A 20369-nucleotide genomic window follows, 5' to 3' on the forward strand; every position below is an offset into this window, starting at 1 on the left:
GGGTTAACAGCAAACTCCTCTCCCCAACGTCTGCTGTTCTTATGCACCTTCCCCTCAGTTCCCTCCTCAGCCAGCCAAGGCTGAGCCCTGGAGCCCTCCTGTTTGCATTTCTGGCTCAAAGACTGTAGCTGGCTCTCTTCTTGTGGCTGGAGTTCTGCGGTCCACCAACCAGCTGCTGGGATAGTCTGGGTCAGGCACAGGAACAGTGGCAGGCCTGGGGCCTGGGGCCTGACATGGCAGCAGAAAGTGTGCTGCTGGGACAGAAAGGTTGCTGAGGGTGAGGGTGCGTGTGAAGTCTCTTGTGCTAAATCCGAGCAGCAGGTGAACAGCACGTGGAAGTTACAAAACGCTTTCACTTTTGTTCTCTTATCATGATCCATGAGGTAGCTATTATCCCAAGAGATGAGGAAGCTGAGGCTGGGGAGTGGAAGGGGGTGGGAGGGCTAAGTCCGCATGCTCACTGCCTCTACCTCATGGCCCAGGGGCTTCCTGGAGACAGCAGAGCCGGAGGGTGGCCTTGGTCCACTCAAGGCGTAGATGGTTGCCCCTGGGTCTTGGTCACTGAGCTTGTGATGCAGAGTGTAATTCCTGCCACGGTGAGCACCATGCCTGCGAATGCTCCTGGGATCATGGGGAGAAATTGAGAGGCTCTGAGACCAGCCATGTCAGTAGGAGCTGGTGCAGGGCTGAGGGAAGGGCTCAGACAGGGTCTGTCCCCAGACTACCCAGGGGAAGGAAACTCTGATGGCCACAAGGAAGCAGTGGAGCTGCAGAAGAAAGGGGCAGGATCGGGGAAGATCCTCTCCTCACCGGGCCAAGGGAGATGGCTCTGGAAAAAACTAACCCAGGGGTGTCAAAGCCCAAGTAGTGGCTCCCCAAACTTGCAGTGGCCAGACTTACGTTTTCCACCGATGTCTTCTCCAAGGACCTTCCCAACAATCAGTGTAAAGATGATGGCCAGAGAGTTACTGATGGGCACAGCTAGGGTCAGATCTGAGTGATCAGAATGAAAAGAATCTCTGAGATGCAAAAAAAAAAAGTCTTTCTAGGCACAAAACACTTTCATTACATCATCAAGACAGTCTTTTAAAAAGGGTATCTCATGACCCCATTTTCCAGATGAAGTCACAGCAAAGCTCAGGATTCAAACTCAGGTCTCCTGACTCTAAATTCAGTGCTCCCTCAGGATTCCAGCATGAAGACCTGAACTATAAGGTCTGGGACCACCTTGGTTTGCTGGTAAGGATGAGATCTTTGCACTCAAAGAGAACTTCTGAGATCTCAAGGACATCTGGACAGACAAGTACCCAAAACCCATAGGATGCAGTAGCTATTAACACCAAACACGTTTATCAAGTATACATTATGTGCCGGGTGCTTTGTGCACACATCTCATTAATCTTCACAAAAACACTGCAGGAAGAGCATTAGCATCATTCTGCATAGATAAAAGAACCAAAGGCTCAAAGACATCACATAAATTGAGGCAAATTGAGGATTTAAACCAAGGTCTGCCTGACTCCAAAGCCTGTGCCCTTATTGAATCTATTTAGATGGATAAGGACAAACCAAAACTGCAGGTGAAGCACATTTTGTTTCTGTTTCAGCTCAGACTTGGGCCTTACGGAATTACAGAAGAGAAAAAAAGTCAGCGGTAGGAAGCCAGGTATAGGACAGGCCCCACAAGGCTGGGCCTTAAGTAGAGGTCACCGCAGTCCAGGGTCTGTTCCTTAGTTTTGAAGCCCCGAGGGACTGACTTGCAAGAAACAAACTTCAAAAAGACTAATGGAGTTAAGAACACTGTTAACTTAAAATTTATTACACTTAAATTTTGTACACCTAAAGCTTTTTAAGAAGATAGATTTTACGTTAAGTGCTCTTAAACACATACAAAAAAACAAAACGAAATCAGAAGCTGAGTTACTAGTTTACAAGACTCATAACTGCCAGGCAGACTGTGCATGTTGGCTTCTCAGCACACTCTTTCCCAGCCCTCCCGGGCCTCACCTGCTTCAGGTAGCGGAGGAGAGAACCGTGCAGCTCCTCAGCCCCTGCGAGGCCCCACCGAGGCTGGCATTAGCCATCCAAGAAACTGACACAACAGCTACCTACTCAGAGCTCCTTCCTTAAGCTTTCACACTTTACATCGAGTGCAGTGGCTGCTAAAGTCTGGTTTGCAACAGGAGATTGGGGAGGGAAGCAGCACGGTACAAGGGAAGAGCAAGGGCACTGGAGTGAGGCTGACCCAGGTTTCCCTATGTCACCTTGGTTAGGTCATTCAAACACTCTGAGCCTGTGCCCTACATGACAAACAGTGATAGCAGGATAACAACATCACCTTACAACAGGGTTGTAAGATGAAATATGATAACATGTGTATATCCTTGGCTGAATGTATCCTTAATAAACAGAGACCACTGTTCTGATTATTAGAATGGGTGGGCGTTAAAGGATACAGAGTAGGTGGTGAGATAATAGGATCCTAAAATTCCAATTTGCTCAAAACTTGGTAAATGGCTAACTGCAGTCAGCTGACCAGAGGGCTTAGCATTCTGGGCAGCAGGGAGTGCCAGAGGCTTTCAAACTTTCCTTTAAATGAAGTCTTATGAGAAGCCCAAAATATAAGACAGATGAAAGCGGAGTGACTCTAGTTGAAGCTGATGTGGCAGGTCTGGAGGTCGGCCTATCCGCTCACCCTCCTATGGCCTCTGAGGGGTTTCCCAGGGCTACCTGGGACCCAAATTTCTGTCAAGTCTCTGGGGGGCCTAGGTGAGACTCCAGGAGAGGTGAAATTCTCATAGCAAAGTTCAAGAGCATAAACTTTAGTAATATGTGGCTTCAAGTCCTTCTGCACGGACATGCAGTGGGACTTAAAGAGAGATGCAATAAGTTGCCCAAAGTTCTGTAACTTCATCTCCTAGGTGGAGACAATCATGCCTACTTCATAGGGTTGAGATGAGAATTTTTTAAAATGTGAAGACTAGAACAGCATCTGACGCAGTAGAGGGCAGTCAACAACAGTGGGGGAAAGGCAATTTATGTTTATTGAGCTCCTCCTGGTACAGTGCGCACCAGGTACTCTGCCAAATGCTTTTCATACACTGAATTTAATGCTCTCAGTGTTATGAAGCCAGTTGTAAAAACTCAAGGTTCAAATAAGGGACTTGCTCAAGGTTAGGCAGGTAGCAAGCAGTGGAAGCAAGAGTGTCAAAGCCAGCCCTTGGCACAGCAAAATGAACCTTCTTTCTTCCTCTGCCACTGCATGAGACTGCCAGGCTTCAAACCAACTCTCGTGCCTGGCAGCATACTCATAACCAGCCCACCGTGCCCTACTGCCCAGAGAAGAGGGTGCAGCTCGGGAACCAGAGACAGGGGGCTCTCCCTCACTCATGGCAACAAGGTGTTTTAGACACCCTCCCCACAGTGACTCTCCGGGTGGCCTCCACCACTAAGCATAGTAGTTCTAACCCAGAGACCTACCTGTTGATGCCAAGGTGAGGTAGTAGAGAAGGGAGCCACACTGGTTGAGGGAAAAGGGCAGCAGGTACTGGAAACAGAAGAAAACTGCAGTCAGTGTGATTGCTTAACTGAGCAGTGCTGCCTTCTTTGAGCTTTGAGATATGCCTTTCCTCGGAGGGAGGGGTAGCTATAAGGGCCTAGGGCCTAAGCCCTCTGAAAAGAACCCTTCCAGGGCAGAGGGAATGTCACTGAGTGAATTCCATGCCTTTGCCCTGAATGCCCTCCCCCTCAGCCCTGCTGGTTCCTATCCTCCCCATTCTGCAAGTCTCTGAATGCCAGTGTTACTCTCTCCAAGAAGCCCTCCCCTGGTCCCCTAGCTCCAGCCTCCCTCCTGTGAACTCACGCAGCACTTATCTGTACCTCTCTCAAAGCCCTTAGCCCTAAGAGACGGTTGTGTCTATGTCTTGTCTTTCCCACTAGCCTAGACTGGCAGCGTTGGGGTCAGAGGTAGTTCTCCATATCCTGCTTCCCCAGGGCCAATTTGAGCCCTAAGCCCTCCCTCTGGAAAGGTCTGTTGGAGGGATCACCATAATAAAATATTAATAATAGCAGCTCAAAACATCATAGATTTGGGCCCTAATTATGTACTAGGCCCAATGCTAAGTGCTTTATGTGCCTCACCTCACTTAATACTCACAACTGCCCCATGAGATGGTTACATTATTCCCATTTTACAGATGAGGAAACTGAGGCTCAAGGCAGACAAGGAATTCATCCAAGAGCTTCTAGCGAGTAAGTGGTGGAATGCAGATTCTGACCCTGACCTGTTTGACTCCAGAGACCAAATTCTTAGCGGCTATGCCCGAGAAAGGGGTCATTCACCGACGCACCTCAGTATTCAAGAAGAGGGTCTTCGTCTCCTGCAGCAACTGCCGGGCCCAGGTCCGCTCATGAACCTGCTGCAGGTGCGAGGAGGCCCGCTTCAGCAGCGGCTGTGTGCCACCCCACAGAGCGGCCACCAGCACCAGAGCCAGCACCTGCCCTGGATGGAGATGCGAGTGACACTCCCTCCCCCGCCGCGCCGCCCCACCGCACGGCCCCAGCCCTCCTCCGGCCTCCCATCCCCAGCCCGCCGCCCCTACAGCCCTTCTTTGCTCTCCAACGCCCCGGGTGTGATTGGCGGGTAGGACAGACCCCGGGAGGCCGGGGAGGTGGATCCAGGAGCCCAGGTTCGGGATTGCAGCAGTGGTCGGGGTTAGGTGACGGAGGTGGAGTAGAAATGAATTCCGGGTGGGAGTCTGGAAGCCTGGGGAGGGGCGGGGCCCGCCTACCCAGGGTCGCCGCCATGGCAACGCCGCTCCTCTCCACTTCCGGGAACGAAGGGGCGGAGACCCGTAATCCGGAAGTGGTGCCAAAGCCTCTTCCGGTTCTGCTCGCGTTGCGTTTTTTCTCGCGTCACCGCCGGCATGGTGAGTTCCCGTGAATTAGAGTTGTTGCCCTGGGGGTCCGGGCCGGGGCCGATTCTGGGCGCTGACACTCCCGTCCTGTCCCCACAGAAGCCGATCCTGCTGCAGGGCCATGAGCGGTCCATTACGCAGATTAAGTACAACCGCGAGGGAGACCTCCTCTTCACGGTGGCCAAGGACCCGGTGAGCGTCGGCCGGAGGGCGAGCCGCCGGGACAGTGCGGAGGGGGCCCGGGAGGGGGCGAGTTCATTCTGCCGGGGCGAAGGGTGGACAGGCCAGTTTTGCCGCGAGAGAGAACCCAAAGAGCGCCCCATTTTGAGAAGTAGCGAGAGACTATCCCGGGATTAGGAGGGCGAGAACATTAAACCTGGAGAGGTGGGAAAGGACTCAGTTGTTGGTAGAAGGAAGGACTAGCCGGGGAGAAGAAAAGCAAGGGACCTTGTGGAAGGGGAAGGGGGACGAGGGTCAGCTTGCTCAGGGAGCGGAGAGGAGACCATTCTGGGGAAGAACAAAACTATTCTACAAGGATAGGGGAACAGACCACCTGAAGAAAGGGAAAGTTGATCCTTGGGTGGCGAGGGACACAGAGGCCTTAATGAAGATGTCCCTGGTATCATTTCAGTCAGCCCTTTCCTGCCGCTCACTGACTGCAGACAGCCCCTCACAGTACTGCCTTTTGAGGCACCTCCATATGGAGGAAGTTAACTCGAGTGCCTAAAAGTGAGGGCTCTGAAACCAAACAGACCTGATTTGAATCCGGAGTGCTGCGTTCACTAGCAGTGTGACTTTGAGCATGTCGTTTAACCTTTATAAACTTAAAAGTGTCCCTTCTTACAAAATATGGGTAGTAATAGTGCTTCTTTCTGGGATTGTCTTTAAGATTAATGAGATTATTCAAGTAAGGAGCTTAGTGTGTGTGAATGCCTAATTAATGTTAGTCATCTATATTTTAAATTCCTTAGACAGTATTTTATTGGAGCTACCCTTTGAAGAAGGCGTTACTGTCCTGACCATTTTACAGATGGGAAAACTGAAGTTCAGAGGGGAGAAGCACTAATTTTGAGATAATACAGTGAGATAGTAGCAGAGCAGGGATGGGAACCCAAGCTTCCCTACTATCAACTGCTCCCATTTGGACAGAACACCAAAGCTACTGTTTTGCTAGGCTCGCACCTGACTTGACCTTTTATTTTTCTGAGGGTTTAGGAGTCTGGGAAAGGGCCGGTATAGTGGCAAATGGAGACTTTTTGCAAGCCTCCTGACTCCCTTGCTGCTTACCTGTGGGAAGGAGGAGAATCCAGGAGTTGGTCTTTTTACCAGCAACCTGCTGTTTCCCAAGAGATGAGCAGGAGAGGGCAGAATCTGGCCTAGGTAGAGGCTGCTGGGGGCTCCTGGGGCAAAATAGGAGGCCGTTGCTCTGCCTGAGATGCCTATCACCCTGTCATATTGTCATTGACACCTCCAGATTGTCAATGTATGGTACTCTGTGAATGGTGAGAGGCTGGGCACCTATATGGGCCATACCGGAGCTGTGTGGTGTGTGGACGCTGACTGTATCCTTGTCTTTGCTCTGAGTCTGTGCTCCCAGGGTCTGCCAGCAATGGAGAGGCTGCTGACTTGGAGTTGGGAGTTTGGGTTGCTCTTGTGGGTCTAGAGAATGATGCTACCTGCCTCCTTGGTCTGTTCATTGGTTGGGGGAGCATTTAGGACAAGTTCCAGTTCTGGATGAGGAGGTTAGGATGAGAGAAGAAGGAAGGCTCTCTGGTGCTGAACAGGGAGGTGATTCAGTTGGCCTTCCAGGAGGACAAGGGCTCAGGTGAACTCTGTCATGCTTCTTAACACCCTCTTCAGGGGACACCAAGCATGTCCTCACCGGCTCAGCTGACAACAGCTGTCGTCTCTGGGACTGTGAAACAGGTAAGCCTGAATCCTTCACTTTTACAGAAAACAGTGAGGACCTACAGGTTCTGGGTAAATAGAGATAAATCCAGAGATGGTTCTTAGTCTAGGGAAAAAGAGACAGACAAGAAAATAAAGAAGACAGAGGAGAAAAGAGGCATACAGTGAGATATAAGCCATGTTAGAGGAAGCAAAGAGCACTGTGGAAGGCCGGAGGTGGGCAACTGAATGCCTGGAATGGGGGTGGGAACAGCCTGGGAAGGTTTCCCAAAGTAAATATCATATGAGCTGGGGCTTGAAGGATGAGAAAGAGGTCATCGCTCTGGAACATGCAGGAATGAAAGCAGGGCAAGTATCATATCCAAGCCGTCTGATCTGGCGGGAGTTCCTGCTTCTTGGGGAATGAAATAGACAGCAGTGGGGAAGCTGAGGCAGGCTAGGGCCAGAACAGGCCTTGAATGCAAACTCAGGAGCGTGGCTTTGTTCTGTAGGATTTGGCATGCCATGGAGGTCCCTGAGCAGGGAAGAGCATGTTTAGCTTTAGCAAGCCCAGATAGCAGTGGGGAGCATTGGAGGAACAGACAGAAGACAGGGGAGCCTATTAAGCTGCTGGTAATGTTTAGTAAATGTTTACTGGTAATTAGTAAATGTTTACTGGTAATCCAGATCTCCCAGGTCTTTGCTGGGCACTGGGGACACACAGAGAAATTAGAGCAGGACTTTGCTGTGGAAGAGTGCATTCTGAGGCAGAGACAGATAGAATGCAGTCCACTGTGAGTGCCACAGTGGCAGGTGTCTGAGGAGGGACTGTGGGGAGAAGTTAAAAGACTTGAGCCAAAGCACAGCAGTGAGGAAAAAAGTGGGGGAGGGCACTAGAGTCAGTAGTGCAGGAGAAACAGTGCAACGTGACGATAGGCAAGTGTATTTTTTTGTTTGTTTTGCTTTTAAAAAATATTTATTTATTTGGTTGCACCAGCTCCTTAGTTGCAGGACGTGGGCTCCTTAGTTGTGGCATACGAACTCTTAGTTGCAGCATGCATGTGGGATCTAGTTCCCTGACCAGGGATAGAACCCTGGCTCCCTGCATTGGGAGTGCGGAGTCTTATCCACTGTGCCACGAGGGAAATCCCAATAGGCAAGTGTAGAGAGAGTCCTCCCTGCAGTGGGCAAGGGCTAGCCCACACTCTGCCTGTCTCCAGGGAAGCAGCTGGCCCTAGTCAAGACCAATTCAGCAGTCCGGACCTGTGGCTTTGACTTCGGGGGCAACATCATCATGTTCTCCACGGACAAGCAGATGGGCTACCAGTGCTTCGTGAGCTTCTTCGACCTGCGGGATCCGAGCCAGATTGGTGAGCCGGTGCTGGGGTTCAGGACTAGAGTTGAGGTGAAGGGCTCGACTCCAGAGCCCAGGGCCTGACATCTGCTGCCCCACACAGACAACAACGAGCCCTACATGAAGATCCCGTGCAACGACTCCAAGATCACCAGTGCTGTTTGGGGACCCCTTGGCGAGTGCATCATTGCAGGCCATGAGGGCGGAGAGCTCAACCAGTATAGTGCCAAGGTAAGGGGGTGCGTGAGGCCTAAGCCCATCAGAATGATTCTCTATGAGAGGCAGGATAAGCCCAGTGGTTAAGAGGGCTGGATTCACCTACAGATTTCACCCCCTTCTCATTATGTGATCTTGGGCGTATTACATAACTTCACGGAGCCTATTTATCTGTAAGATGTTTCAAGGATCAGATGACATCAGGTGTTTGAAAAACTTGTCATAAGAGTACTCAGGATATGTTACTAATGATCACAGTTAAGCATTCTCCTGCCACTACTGAGTGCCAGGCCCCATGCTAGCCTCTGAGGACAAAGAAGTGAATCAGACATGGGCCCTGCCCCGGGGGAGACAGACTGGCAAACAGCTAGCACGTGGGTCAGATTGTGAGTTTTGCCACCACAGAGGTCTCAGCCAAGTACAGAAAGTGCCCTCTATCACAGAGGAGGTGGCATGTACATTAATCTGTGAAGAATAAATGGAGCTTCAAGCCGGAAGAGAGGAACCAGGACTAGATAGTTTGCGGGTCAGGAGACAAAGGAGTTGTAATTTTCCCTTAGGCAGGAGGTAATCTTCAAATGGTTATGGATGATCAGGTTTTCTCTTTAGAAAACTCTCGCAGGCTAGTTTGGAGAATGGACATAAACTCTAGGCAGTAGTCATGGGGATGTGCACTACGTGACAGTCAGGAGACGTTCAGAGGTGACTGATGAGATGGACCCACAAGAGCAAAGGGTAAAGTCCAGGCTGTCTCAGATTTCAGTTGTGGGTGCCTGGGTTTCTGAAGAATACTGGACTATAATACCATAAAGGTTAGTCAGTCACTCAACAAGCACTGACTGTGGCCCACTAAAGTACCAGGCCTACCTGCAGGAAGGGAATGGGAACCAAGGGCAAAGACATAAATAACGCTTGATGATAGCAAACAGTGAGCTGATCTGTGCCCCCAGATAGGCCTGACTGCAAAGCTGGTACTTGTTCCCTGAAATGAAAGAGCCAGATACGTCCCTACCATGTGTCCAAATTAATGGAGGAGACAGAAATACATTCTTCCCTCAGAATAGGTGAAAGTAACTCAGGAAAGGAAATGACAGTCTTCTGAGGGTCTCTGTTTGAGGCCTAATGCTTGAGGCCTTTTAATCATGTAACAAATGTTTACAGAGCACAGGCCAGGTGCCTGTCATTCAAAGTCAGTTAAGACCCAGTGCCAGTATCCTTACAGTGGCCCTTGACCCGGAGGGCTTTTTTTTTTTTTTTGGCCACGCCATGCAGCTTGTGGGATGTTAGTTCCTGGACCAGGGATCGGCAGTGACAATGCCAGTGAGAGGCCGAGTCCTAACCACTGGACCGCCAGGGAATTACCCCTGGGGGCTTTTTTTTTTTTAATTAATTAATTTTATTTATTTATTTTTGGCTGCGTCGGGTCTTCGTTGCTGCGCATGGGCTTTCTCTACCTGTGGAGAGCGGGGGCTACTCTTTGTTGTGGTGCGCGGGCTTCTCATTGCGGTGGCTCCTCTTTGTTGTGGAGCATGGGCTCTAGGCGCTTGGGCTTCAGTAGTTGTGGCACATGGGCTCATTAGTTGTGGCTCGCGGGCTCTAGAGCGCAGGCTCAGTAGTTGTGGCGCACAAGCTTCGTTGCTCCAAGGCATGTGGGATCTTCCTGGACTAGGGCGTGAACCGTGTCCCCTGCATTGGCAGGCAGTTTCTTAACCACTGGGCCACCAGGGAAGTCTGCCCTCAGGGCTTTTAATAATCTTGTTTTCTAGATAGAGAAATTGAGGCACAGAGAAGTTTCATTTGTTTGTTTTTGGCCACGCTGCTTGGCTTGCAGGATCTTAGTTCCCTGCCCAGGGATTGAACCCGGGCCCTTGGCAGTGAAAGCGCAGAATCCTAACCACTGGACTGCCAGGGAACTCCTACAGAGAAGTACTTTTTCTTTTTTTTTTTTTTTTTTTTTTTGCGGTATGCGGGCCTCTCACTGTTGTGGCCTCTCCCGATGCGGAGCACAGGAGCACAGGAGCACAGGCTCCGGATGCGCAGGCTCAGCGGCCATGGCTCACAGGCCCAGCCGCTCCGCGGCATGTGGGATCTTCCCAGACTGGGGCACGAATCCGTGTCCCCTGCATCGGCAGGCGGACTCTCAACCACTGCACCACCAGGGAAGCCCAGAGAAGTACTTTTAAGGGCAGACTCTAAAACTCTGTACTACATAGTCTAGCAGGTTCTTTTAGTGGGAAGGGAAATCAGGAGATGAGACGGCCTTTTGAAAAGACCTAAGAAAAGGATGGACGAGCAGTGGTCCTCGTGAACTGTGACCAAGACCCTACGAGGGAAGGAGATGCGAGTGGATTCTGCCTCTGACTGGTTTTAGGATCTCCAGTCACATCACCTCTCTGAACCTTAGTTTATTCCTTTTAAATTTTCTGTTAAAATACTTCATAGGATTGTTGTGAGGATTAAAGGAAATAGGTGTTGCTCAGTGCTTAGCACAATGCTTGGCAAATAGTAGCCATTCAATAAATATTTGTTGGAAGGATTAAACAGAAACTTCTCTACTGTTACATGATGATTAATTAATAGGTCTGTAGATTTGTCACCATAAGTGTGTGTTTTCCTAGGTAAACTAGCAGTATTTACAAAACCTGCACACTTGGGCCAGGTTGGGCTTGGGAGTGGGAGTAAATGTTGATTCAGGGGACACTGAGGCAGCCCCAACCCAGACCCCTCCCCTTCATGGAACAAGAAACAGTCCAGAACCCTGGCTGAGCAGTGGGGTAGTGAGGATCAGGTTGGTCAGAGCCTCACTCTTCTTTCTTTTGCAGTCTGGGGAGGTATTGGTGACTATTAAGGAGCACTCCCGGCAGATCAATGACATCCAGTTATCCAGGGACATGACCATGTTTGTCACTGCATCCAAGGACAACACAGCCAAGGTGAGCCCGGGGAAGGGGTCTGGTGGGGCTGATCCCACCCTCCAGCCTGGCTCTCGACTTCCCCCCAAGAAGGCTCCTTTTACAGATTTCTCCCCTGCTTTCTCTAGCTCTTTGACTCCACAACCCTTGAACACCAGAAGACTTTCCGGACAGAACGTCCCGTCAACTCAGCTGCCCTCTCTCCCAACTATGACCATGTAAGGGACCCCACCCAAGCTTCTTGCTAAAGCCTCAGAATGTTTCCAGGATCTAGTTGTTTGTCTAGCAATTAAGAAAAGATCTCTGGGGGAAAATGGTGTCAGGCAGAGAGGAGATTCTCAGAGCAGCAACAAGGCTGAATGATTGGGAAGCCCCAGGGGACAGGGTAGGAGGTGGCTGAAGGATGTTTGTTCCTTACCCTTAATATATTCCTAATCTGATGTGGGAGATAATTAAAGGCTTATGGGGTGGGGGGAAAAAAACAGAAAATGGATTTGCCTGCCCTTTGGGCCTGTCTAGAGTTTCTTCTTCCCTTGAGGTGGTGCTGGGCGGTGGTCAGGAAGCAATGGATGTAACCACCACTTCCACCCGGATTGGCAAGTTCGAGGCCAGGTAAAGGGGGAAGGAGCTCTTCCAAACTGAAACTTCATGAAATGTCTTTCATGATGGACACAAATCATAAAACTAAAGAGACTTTCCTTAATTCATTGGCTGCTAGGAAGTGCAGCCAGATTTGTGGCCCTTCTGTGACAAGTGTATAATATAGCAGTTAAGAGCATGAACTCTTGGGCTCGCTCTGAAGCTCTACACATCACTGTAGTTCTCTGTGCCCAATTACCCTTGACTGTATAATGAAGACAATGATAATATACTTACCTCATAAAACTGTGCAGATTAAATAAATGACTTGGGCTTCCCTGGTGGCGCAGTGGTTGAGAGTCCGCCTGCCGATGCAGGGGACACGGGTTCGTGCCCCGGTCCGGGAAGATTCTACATGCCGCGCGGAGCGCTGCTGAGACTGCGCATCCGGAGCCTGTGCTCCGCAGCGGGAGAGGCCAACGACAGTGAGAGGCCCGCGTACTGCAAAAAAAATAAAATAAAATAAAATAAATGACTTAATAGTTGTTAAGCTCTTAGAGCACTGCCCAGCACATAGTAAGGAAGACGTTTGGGTCCAATCTTCCCCCAACTTTGTCTTGTTCTGTTCACATTCATTTCCCCTTTTCCCAGTTTCCCCACTTTACAGTTTGTGTTTGGGGAGTGGTACCTCTCGACATGTTTTGGAAGGAGATGGAAAATGAATGAACTGTCACTTCCCACCCCGCTGTCTCCTCCAGGTTCTTCCACTTGGCCTTTGAAGAAGAGTTTGGAAGAATCAAGGGTCACTTTGGACCTATCAACAGTGTTGCCTTCCATCCTGATGGCAAGAGGTAGGGTCCAGTGAAGGGAGCTGAGCTCAGCCCTGGTCTGCCTGCCTCTGCCCCTTTCCCGTGCCCTGCCCGCTAGGCCTGCCTCCCCCAGGGCAGGCCTCTGACCGGGCCCTGCCTGTCTCTTTCCAGCTACAGCAGCGGTGGAGAAGATGGTTATGTCCGCATCCACTACTTCGACCCACAGTACTTTGAATTTGAGTTTGAGGCTTAAGAAGCCGGATCTCTGGGAATTCCCTGGCCATCCAGTGATTAGGACTCCGAGCTTCCACTGCACACACACACCACAGCACACCACAGCACAGCACAGCACAGCACACCAACACACCAACACACACACACACACACACACACACACACACACGCCGGATCTCCATATGGGCCAGGTTCACAGAAGGCTTTGGACTCTGAGAAATAAATTAGTTTGGAAATAAATGGTTTCTGGTCAGAAATTTCGTCAGTTTCAACACTTTCCCTTCTCAGTGATGCCCCAGCAAGCTCATACCAATCATGGATACCTTTATTATTTGGACCTTCTCCCTACACTTTGGACACTTCAAACCTGGAACTTCAGTATTGTGGGCTAGGCTGGGTTGCAGGCACCGTCATTCAAGGTCCAAAGGCGCTGAGGGGCCTGGAGAAGTTTCAGGAACATCTCAACCACCATCCAAGGACCAGTACTTAGGGTTGGGGCTCAGAGGCTGAATCTGTTGGCTGAGAGCCTTCTGTCTTCTGATCTGTTGCTATTTGCCACACCTTCTCCCATGCTACCTCTGAAGGCTCAGGTGGATGGGTCCAGCGCAGAAACAGGCCTGAGGAAGAGGAGGAGGACAGGTAAGGAAGCTGAGCAGAGGGGAGAACTCCCCCAGGGAGGAGGAGGGAGAGGGGGTCACCTTGCCACAGTCGCAGGCTCTGGGGCTCCACAGAGGGCCAGATGGCCAAGGGATTGGGGACGTAGAGCGGGTTCCGGAGTTTTCGTTGCTCTTTTGGCTGATTGAGCCCAGACCACAAGGAGTGTGTTCGAGTTCTCACTTCACACAGGCATCTGGAGGGGGTGAGAGAGTGAGCTTCCAGACTCAGCTATGCCCTCTGGGACTCCAGGTGAGGGCGCTGGTTAGTAGGGTGACAGCTCCCCCAGGGCAGTGATACCCTCTCCCGCAGATGACAGTAGCCAGTCAGATCCTGAACTGGGCACTACAATAAAGCAGGAACAAGACAAAGTCCTAGTTCTTAAGGAGTTCTGCTTAGCTTTGCTTTGAAAGGATCAGGGAAGGCTAATTAAGAGTGTGCCATTTGAGCTGGGTCTAGCAGCAACAGTTCACCAGGTGTGCAAAAACATGGAAATACTTAGGGGGAACTGCAGGAGCAAAAGCAAGAAAGTGGGAAAGGGCCCAAGGTGAATATTGATAGGTCTAGACTGATGGGTTAAAAAAAAAGGATGAAAGTGGAGATAATAAGAGCAGTGAGGAAGCTGTTCCAGTGGTCCACGTGGAAAGGAAAGTCTGGATTAGGGTAGTAGGAGGGGCCTTGGACAGGAAAGGACTAAGCTAAGAAATTCTTAGTAGAGGGACTTCCCTGGTGGCGCAATGGTTAGGACTCCGTGCTCTCAATGCAAGGGGCCCAGGTTCGATCCCTGGTCAGGGAACTAGATCCCACATACATGCCACAACTAAGAGTTCACATGCCACAACTAGAGCCGGCGAGCCGCAACTAAGACCTGGCGCAACCAAATAAATATTTTAAAAAAATAAATTCTTAGAAGAAAAGCTAAATATGAAGGATGGGGGAGAGGGAGGTAAAAATAAGTTTCTAACCTGAATGATAAGCAGAGTTAGTAAAAACAACATGGTGGAGAGGAGGCCACTGGGCAACAAAAGATAACTAAATATGAGCTCTACCTTCTTAGCAGTGAACCTTCCCTCCCCTCATCTCAGTCTGATGAGAGAAAGATGGCTAATGGGAGCTCATTGGTGGCATATGCAACAAGCCAACCAAATATTAAAAATGACTACCACTCGTGTGCCCACTGTGTGCCAGGCACTGTGCTAAGCACTTTCCATATTTTAACTCAGCTAATCCTCACACATGCCCCCACCCCACCTCTAGGCTATTGTGACTATTACGATTCTTTGCTTGCTACTGATGAAACAGGTTCAGGGTTGCTTTTGATCGCCAAGCAGGTGAGTGGTGAAGCCAGAATTTGAGCCCAAACAATTTGACTCAGCATTCAACCTCTACTTTATTGCTTCACTAGAATCAACCCTGCAAAGTGGTAGAGAGCCCCAGAAATGACTTTGGCAGCAACTTTCCCCTTCAGTCTTTGTTTTTAAGCTAGGAGTGCACTTGTTCTTGGCTATGGACAGAGTGGGGGGTAGGTCTGAAGGATTGGCCATAGACCCATTTATTTCGGGCTTTGCATAAGTTAGGGGGAAGTGTGAGCTCTGGAGGTAGGATAGGAGAGGACACTCCGAGTTTTTCTAAGAGAGAAACTCGTTTGAAAGGGAAAGATGTCTTTTTTTTTTGGCTGCGCCTTGCAGCTTGCGGGATCTTAGTTCCCCAACCAGGGATCGAACCGGGCCCCAGCAGTGAAAGCGCCAAGTCCTAACCATGGTCCACCAGCAAATTCCCGAAGATGTCTTCTAAGAAAGTAGGCTGCCAATGCAGCAGGTACCCACCCCTGTCCTGTGCCTGCCCTCTGACCCACCTTGACACCCCCTTAGCTCACCTCTCCTTTTCACTGTTGCAGAGGAAGGTGCCGAAAGGGGAGGCATAGGAGTGATCAAACAGCGCCAACAGCATCCCCTCCCCAAACTCCAGCGACAGCGGGAACTGGCGGCCCAGCTGCCACACGCAATCCAGGAAGAGGAGAAAGATGGGTGCCTCGTGCTTGGGGCGGGTGTGGGAGAAGGCCGAGTGAGCACAGCGCAGCTGGAAGGGGTGGCCGGCCTGGGGAGGGGGCAGAGCGATGGGCACAAGGAAGTGGAGATTCTGGATGGAGGGCTAGGGCTGGGCTGGGCGGCCACTTACCTGGATCCACTCTCGCTCTATCAGTTCCTGGAATCCAGCCATGGTTCGGCTCAAGGGGTCTAGGATGAGTTGGGCCAGTGAAGTCACTAGCAGGGTGCTGTCCGTGCCTTCGGCCCCATGCACCAGGATGCAGGCCCCTTCCCTGTGGGCCCAGGGCTTATCAGCAGTGGCCTGTCCTTCCCTGCCTGGGGTAGCCAGGCCAGGAATAGAAAGGGCCCATTTGAAACCTGTATTTGCTTACTGAGATGTGGTTTTGTGCCCAGACATTGAGAGCCCTGCCCACCCTGCCCTCTTCTCTTTCTTGTAGGGCGGCGAGGGGGGGCCCTTACCACTCCATGCCCTGGGCTGCTAGGCAGGCTGTGCTTAGTGCCTCCTTCACATGTGACAGCCAGCGGCAGCCATCTAGTCGACTAAGCCAGCGGTCCATGCTCTGCTCCGGGTCCCCACAGGCTTCCATCAGGCGCACGAAGCTCTCCTGTAAGGGCCGCCCCCTGCACAAGTGGGAGTCTGGTCATCCCTTCTCCAGCCCAAGCTCTGGTGAGCATAGCCTAGGAACAAATGCTCCAGACCAGTGAGGGAGACATAGAGCCCTCAGAGGAGCCCACCTAATCTGATGGAAGTGTTTCCCCAAACTTGAGGAGACCCAAGACCCTTTGGGGAGACCTAGTCTGTTGGGGAAGCATAGCAATGCCTGGGGAGGGGTCACATAGCCCCCTGGAGAAACAGAATGCCCTGGGAAACCCCAATTTGATGAAGGTGTCACAGTACCCTTGATGTACCCTAGTCTGATGGGAGCAACACAGTACCCCCTGGGGAGAACCAGTCTGACAAGAGAAACACAATACTCCTGAGATTCTGGTATCTGCTCCTACTTCCCAGGAACTGTTCTGCTCTAGATCACCAGTAACCTCCTGCCAGAAAATCTAATTGAGACTTTTTCAGGCTTGTTTAAAAGCTTTCAGTGGCTCCCCACTGCCTTTAGGATAAGCTCTGAGCTCATAATCATGGCATTCAAGACCTTTGCTCTGGCCCCTGTCACCCCTTTAGCCTCTCTACCTCCATCTCTCTTTCCCTGCCTCCACATCACACTCCTCACTCCCACCTCACCGAAGTGCTCGCAGTTCCAAAACAGAACAAATGACTAGGCTCCCTGCTCCTGCACACCTGCAGTGCCTTCACCTGTTCTCAGGGAAGCTTTCTTAGGATGACCTATTCTAACAGAGGGGCGCCTCTTCTGTGCTGCTACTTATCACACTGAATTCTAATTGCCCGTTTACTGCTGATCTTCCAACCATGTCTGGGCTGGCCACCATCTCAGCCTCTGTGCTGGGTCAATGTTGGCCGGATCAATGAATAAACAGAGTTTTATATTCTGGATAGGGGAGCAGTCCAATCTCAAAGCACAAAAGTCCCTCAGGACCTTCTCTTGGTTCTACCAGCACCTGGAGACAGAGGGAGCAGATAACAACTGTGCGGGTACAGCCCTCAAGGGCAGGGCTGGGACCAGTGGGGGGGGGGGGGGAGAGAGAGAGAGAGAGAGAGAGAGAGAGAGTGAGTGTGTGTGTGTGTGTGTGTGTGTGGTGAGGTTGTTCCTGGAAGAGAAATTTCAGTTCAATGTAAAGAAGTGCTTTTTCTACCCAGGCAGAGTTGGGGTGCCTAGAGAGGAATGAGCTCTACCTGGCAGGATGGCTACCAGGAAAGACCTAACAGTCCTGGAAGTTCCTACAAGACCGCCCTCCCCCTGCCCCCATCCGTGAAGAGTCCTGCACGAAAGAACCTAGGAGAGGATGGGAAGACCCCTTACCTCTCCAGGGGCCGGTGCAGCCGTTTCCAGCCCGGGTAGGCGGCCTTGGCCTCGGTGCCGCCGCCAGTCATGCGGGCCTGTTTGGCGGCCTGGGCCGAGCGCGTGTCCACGATGAAGCCCCGGGCCCCCGGGCGAGCCTCCGCCAGCACAGCTCGCAGCAGCTCCTCGTCCTCAGCGCAACGCAGCTTCTGGGGCCCGGTCAGGGGCTGGCTGGAACGTAGGAGCACCTGCGGACAGGGACTCAGCTCGGAAACTGTACCCACCAGGCCCCGGTTCAGGGACTTCGCTCAGGGGATCCCTAGGCCGGGTTTACACACTGGAGCGGGTCTAGAGCTGTATGGGGCGTGGGTTGGGGGGGTAGCCCAGGAGCCCTGGGAGCGTCGGACCGGGTCTGGGTGGGTTGTGGCCAGAGGGGGGAGGGACCCGCTGGGTAGAACGTGGGCGGGTCATGGGTTGACAAAAGAGGGACAAGGCTTCAGTGGGCCCAGACCAGCCGGAGGTGGGGCCAGAGATTGGCGAGACTCGGAAACCAGGGAGAGGGGCGGGGTCAGGATCAATGAAGGCAGGGTTGAGCTGAGTGGGCGGGGCCAGAATAGGGCCGGAGCCCGGGCCGAAGCCGGGCAACCAACAGGCCGGCCAGTGTAGAGAAGAGCCAAGAGGGACGCAGAGGGTCCTAGCGGCGGGCTCTGGGGAGGGGTGGGGCTCACGGTTCCGCGGGGAGCGTGGTAGTAGCTGAGCACAGGGAAGCGGCCTCCCTGGCGGAAGCGGGCGCTGCGCGCCAGGGCATCGTCGTCCACGGCGCGAGGTACGATTACCGCGCGGGGGTAACTGGGGCACAAGCTGAAGTCCTCGTTCGCCTCGCTCAGCCGCCACGCTCCGGTCTGCGACACAGGGAGGGGCGAAGACCAGGTCTAGGGCACACAGTGAGTGCCCTGTCCCCGCTCCCCTTCCAGACCCGGCTCTCCCACATCCCCAGGCCCCCACGACTGCGCCGACCTCGCGAGCTATTCGCTTGTAGTAGCGTTCTGGTGGGTGGAAGTGCCAGGCTTCGCCCAATCTCAAGCCCTTGGGACGGTAGAAGAACGGAAAGGAGGTGATGACCGATTCCAGGGAGGACAGCGCCTGGGGAACGAAGGCAAGGGATCTGGGAAAGGTGGGAATCCAGCCCTCCGCTCCGCAGCTCCCGCCTCTCCACGCACTCCAGAACACCCTGCATCCGCGATAACGCTGGATGCTGAGTCCCCTTGTTACGGGATAGGGTAGCTTAAGTGCCCCTGGTGCAACCCTGGCGTACCTCAATGGAGCGGGCGATGTCCAGCGTCGCTTCCACGCCCTGTATGTCCAGCTGCAGCACTCGCAGGTCCTTACAGCGCAGCGTGATGGTGCCGGCGTCACCCGCGACCCTGGGGATGGATAAACTTAGGCTTAATGTCCCCTGACCTCTACCAGAGGGGAGGAGAAAGGAGTTTCTTAGGATTGTACGTTATGCAGGGGGGGCACCAGCTCCAACTGCGCTTGCCCTTCCCCCTCTCCCTGCGGAGCCATGCGTTCCCAGACTACGGGGATGTCCCCGCCACGTCTCACCGCTTCTCGATGGAGTCGACACTACGCAACAGCAGCAGCCACAGGTCTGGAGTCGCCTGGGGTCCTGGCGACAGCAGCAGGTGGTGGCCGGTGACGCAAAGCGTGCCGCGCAGCGGGGGCATCTCCGGGCCCCGCAGGAGCTCGGCTTGGGCCTGGCCCGTACGGATCAGCTCCGAGAACTCCATTCCTCCAGCGGTGGGCCTGGGACCCGGCAGAAGGACAGACTCTAGGAGCGTCAGGCGGGGTGAGCGCGGGCTCCGAAAGGGACAGGAACTGGCTGGGCAGCTGGCGACGCCGGCAGGACAGCTGTTAAGGAGGCCCCTTGGAGGAAGGGATCGCACAGTTTCACAGGAATTTCCCCCTCCTATTTCCAGCACTTCTTAGTGAAGACCCCGGGGTTAGAACCTGTTAAGGAAACCTCAATTTCACCATCTGTGAAATGGGGAGAATATTCTTGTTAAAGCCATTTACCTCCTGCCTGGGTCGCAGGAGGCACTCACATTTTTGGTTTTTTTAACTGTGGGGTGCTGGCACTCTCACCGATTAAAAAAAAATAAAGAAAAATACCGTCTCTTCTCCTGTACCCTGGTGGAAGAGGTGGAAAGGGTGGATGTGAAACTGGGAACTGTCTGCATCCCCCCTACATCGGAGGCTGGGTGGGGGAAATCCCTTGGTCCACCTTAAATGCAAGCAGCTGTGTAGCAGGCACCCCTCCCCCACCACAGCTGGAAGTCCCTGCCTGAGGGCGCCCTCTATGGGGGCCACTTTTGGTATAGTTCTGCCCTGAGGAGCTCCATCCCTCATCACTCCATCCTTTGCCCAAACATGAATTGCCTGTACACTGAGCTGGGCCCTACACTGGGTGTTGGGACCCAAGAATGGCTGAGGAAAGTTCTGTTCACAGGATTTTCAGTCTGGCAAGAGACACACTTAAGCTGGTAAATTACTAGAGTTTAAGTCTATTTGCTGGAGGACCCATCCATCCAAGTATTCTTTTATTTCTTAAACACTGATGACTATACTGTGTTAAGTGCTGATTACTAAGAAAAATAAGATGTACTCCTGCCTTTAAAGAGCCTTCTGGTCTACTAGGTTCCAGGCTTCTGTGTGTGTGCAAAAGCCTTCCATCAAATAATGGAATCATAGGTGCCCCCCCATAACATAACATAAAGTTGGAACTGCTCTATGAAAGGAACCAGACATAAAAGAGTATAAATTATAAAATTCCAGTCCAGCAGCATC

General features: G+C 52.2%; 3 protein-coding genes across 5 annotated transcripts; 1 reads left to right on the top strand and 2 right to left on the bottom strand.

Moving 5' to 3' along the window:
• Positions 1-130: 130 nt before the first annotated feature.
• Positions 131-4819, bottom strand: TMEM234 (transmembrane protein 234). 3 transcript variants are annotated; one of them, XR_013831450.1, is made up of 6 exons: positions 4791-4819; positions 4350-4501; positions 3481-3547; positions 901-993; positions 471-621; positions 131-251 (listed from the first exon to the last, which is right to left on the bottom strand). XR_013831450.1 is itself a non-coding variant. In XM_079943592.1 (5 exons), the coding sequence occupies exons 1-5, from the start codon at positions 4804-4806 to the stop codon at positions 527-529; spliced, it is 423 nt and encodes a 140-aa protein (XP_079799718.1). In that variant the 5' UTR covers positions 4807-4819; the 3' UTR covers positions 389-526. The 3 variants fall into 3 exon arrangements, 1 of the variants encoding a protein (XP_079799718.1); XR_013831451.1 differs by having other exon boundaries at positions 132-254; XM_079943592.1 differs by lacking the exon at positions 131-251 and having other exon boundaries at positions 389-621.
• On the top strand, positions 4805-13131 carry EIF3I (eukaryotic translation initiation factor 3 subunit I; the record flags this gene model as incomplete). Its single annotated transcript, XM_079943581.1, is given in 12 exon segments — positions 4805-4876; positions 4878-4928; positions 5016-5108; positions 6391-6478; positions 6777-6842; positions 8024-8173; positions 8261-8388; positions 11196-11306; positions 11414-11503; positions 11824-11897; positions 12623-12715; positions 12845-13131. Coding segments are annotated over 12 exon segments (1098 nt in total). The 3' UTR covers positions 12927-13131.
• LOC307197552 (myotubularin-related protein 9-like) lies at positions 12971-19455 on the bottom strand. Its single transcript, XM_079943567.1, has 10 exons — positions 19128-19455; positions 18838-18946; positions 18540-18665; positions 18251-18424; positions 17544-17770; positions 16069-16230; positions 15740-15881; positions 15438-15658; positions 13606-13757; positions 12971-13524 (listed from the first exon to the last, which is right to left on the bottom strand). The coding sequence occupies exons 1-10, from the start codon at positions 19310-19312 to the stop codon at positions 13394-13396; spliced, it is 1629 nt and encodes a 542-aa protein (XP_079799693.1). The 5' UTR covers positions 19313-19455; the 3' UTR covers positions 12971-13393.
• Between the last annotated feature and the right edge of the window lie 914 nt (positions 19456-20369).

This window comes from Stenella coeruleoalba (genome assembly GCF_951394435.1).
Source record: "Stenella coeruleoalba genome assembly, chromosome: 1".
Classification (NCBI taxonomy): Eukaryota; Metazoa; Chordata; class Mammalia; order Artiodactyla; family Delphinidae; genus Stenella; species Stenella coeruleoalba.

Excerpts from the sequence above, each read along its gene's own strand:
- LOC307197552 (XM_079943567.1), bottom strand. The coding sequence starts at position 19,312 with ATGGAGTTCTCGGAGCTGATCCGTACGGGCCAGGCCCAAGCCGAGCTC. Across the intron at positions 17,771-18,250 it reads ACCACGCTCCCCGCGGAACC|GTGCTCCTACGTTCCAGCCA; the intron begins GTGAGCCCCACC and ends CCCTGTCCGCAG. Across the intron at positions 15,882-16,068 it reads GCAGCCCAGGGCATGGAGTG|GGAAGGGGCCTGCATCCTGG; the intron begins GTAAGGGCCCCC and ends CTGGGCCCACAG.
- TMEM234 (XM_079943592.1), bottom strand. Across the intron at positions 3,548-4,349 it reads CCCTCTTCTTGAATACTGAG|TACCTGCTGCCCTTTTCCCT; the intron begins GTGCGTCGGTGA and ends TTCTGTTTCCAG. Across the intron at positions 994-3,480 it reads CCTCACCTTGGCATCAACAG|ATCTGACCCTAGCTGTGCCC; the intron begins GTAGGTCTCTGG and ends CTGATCACTCAG.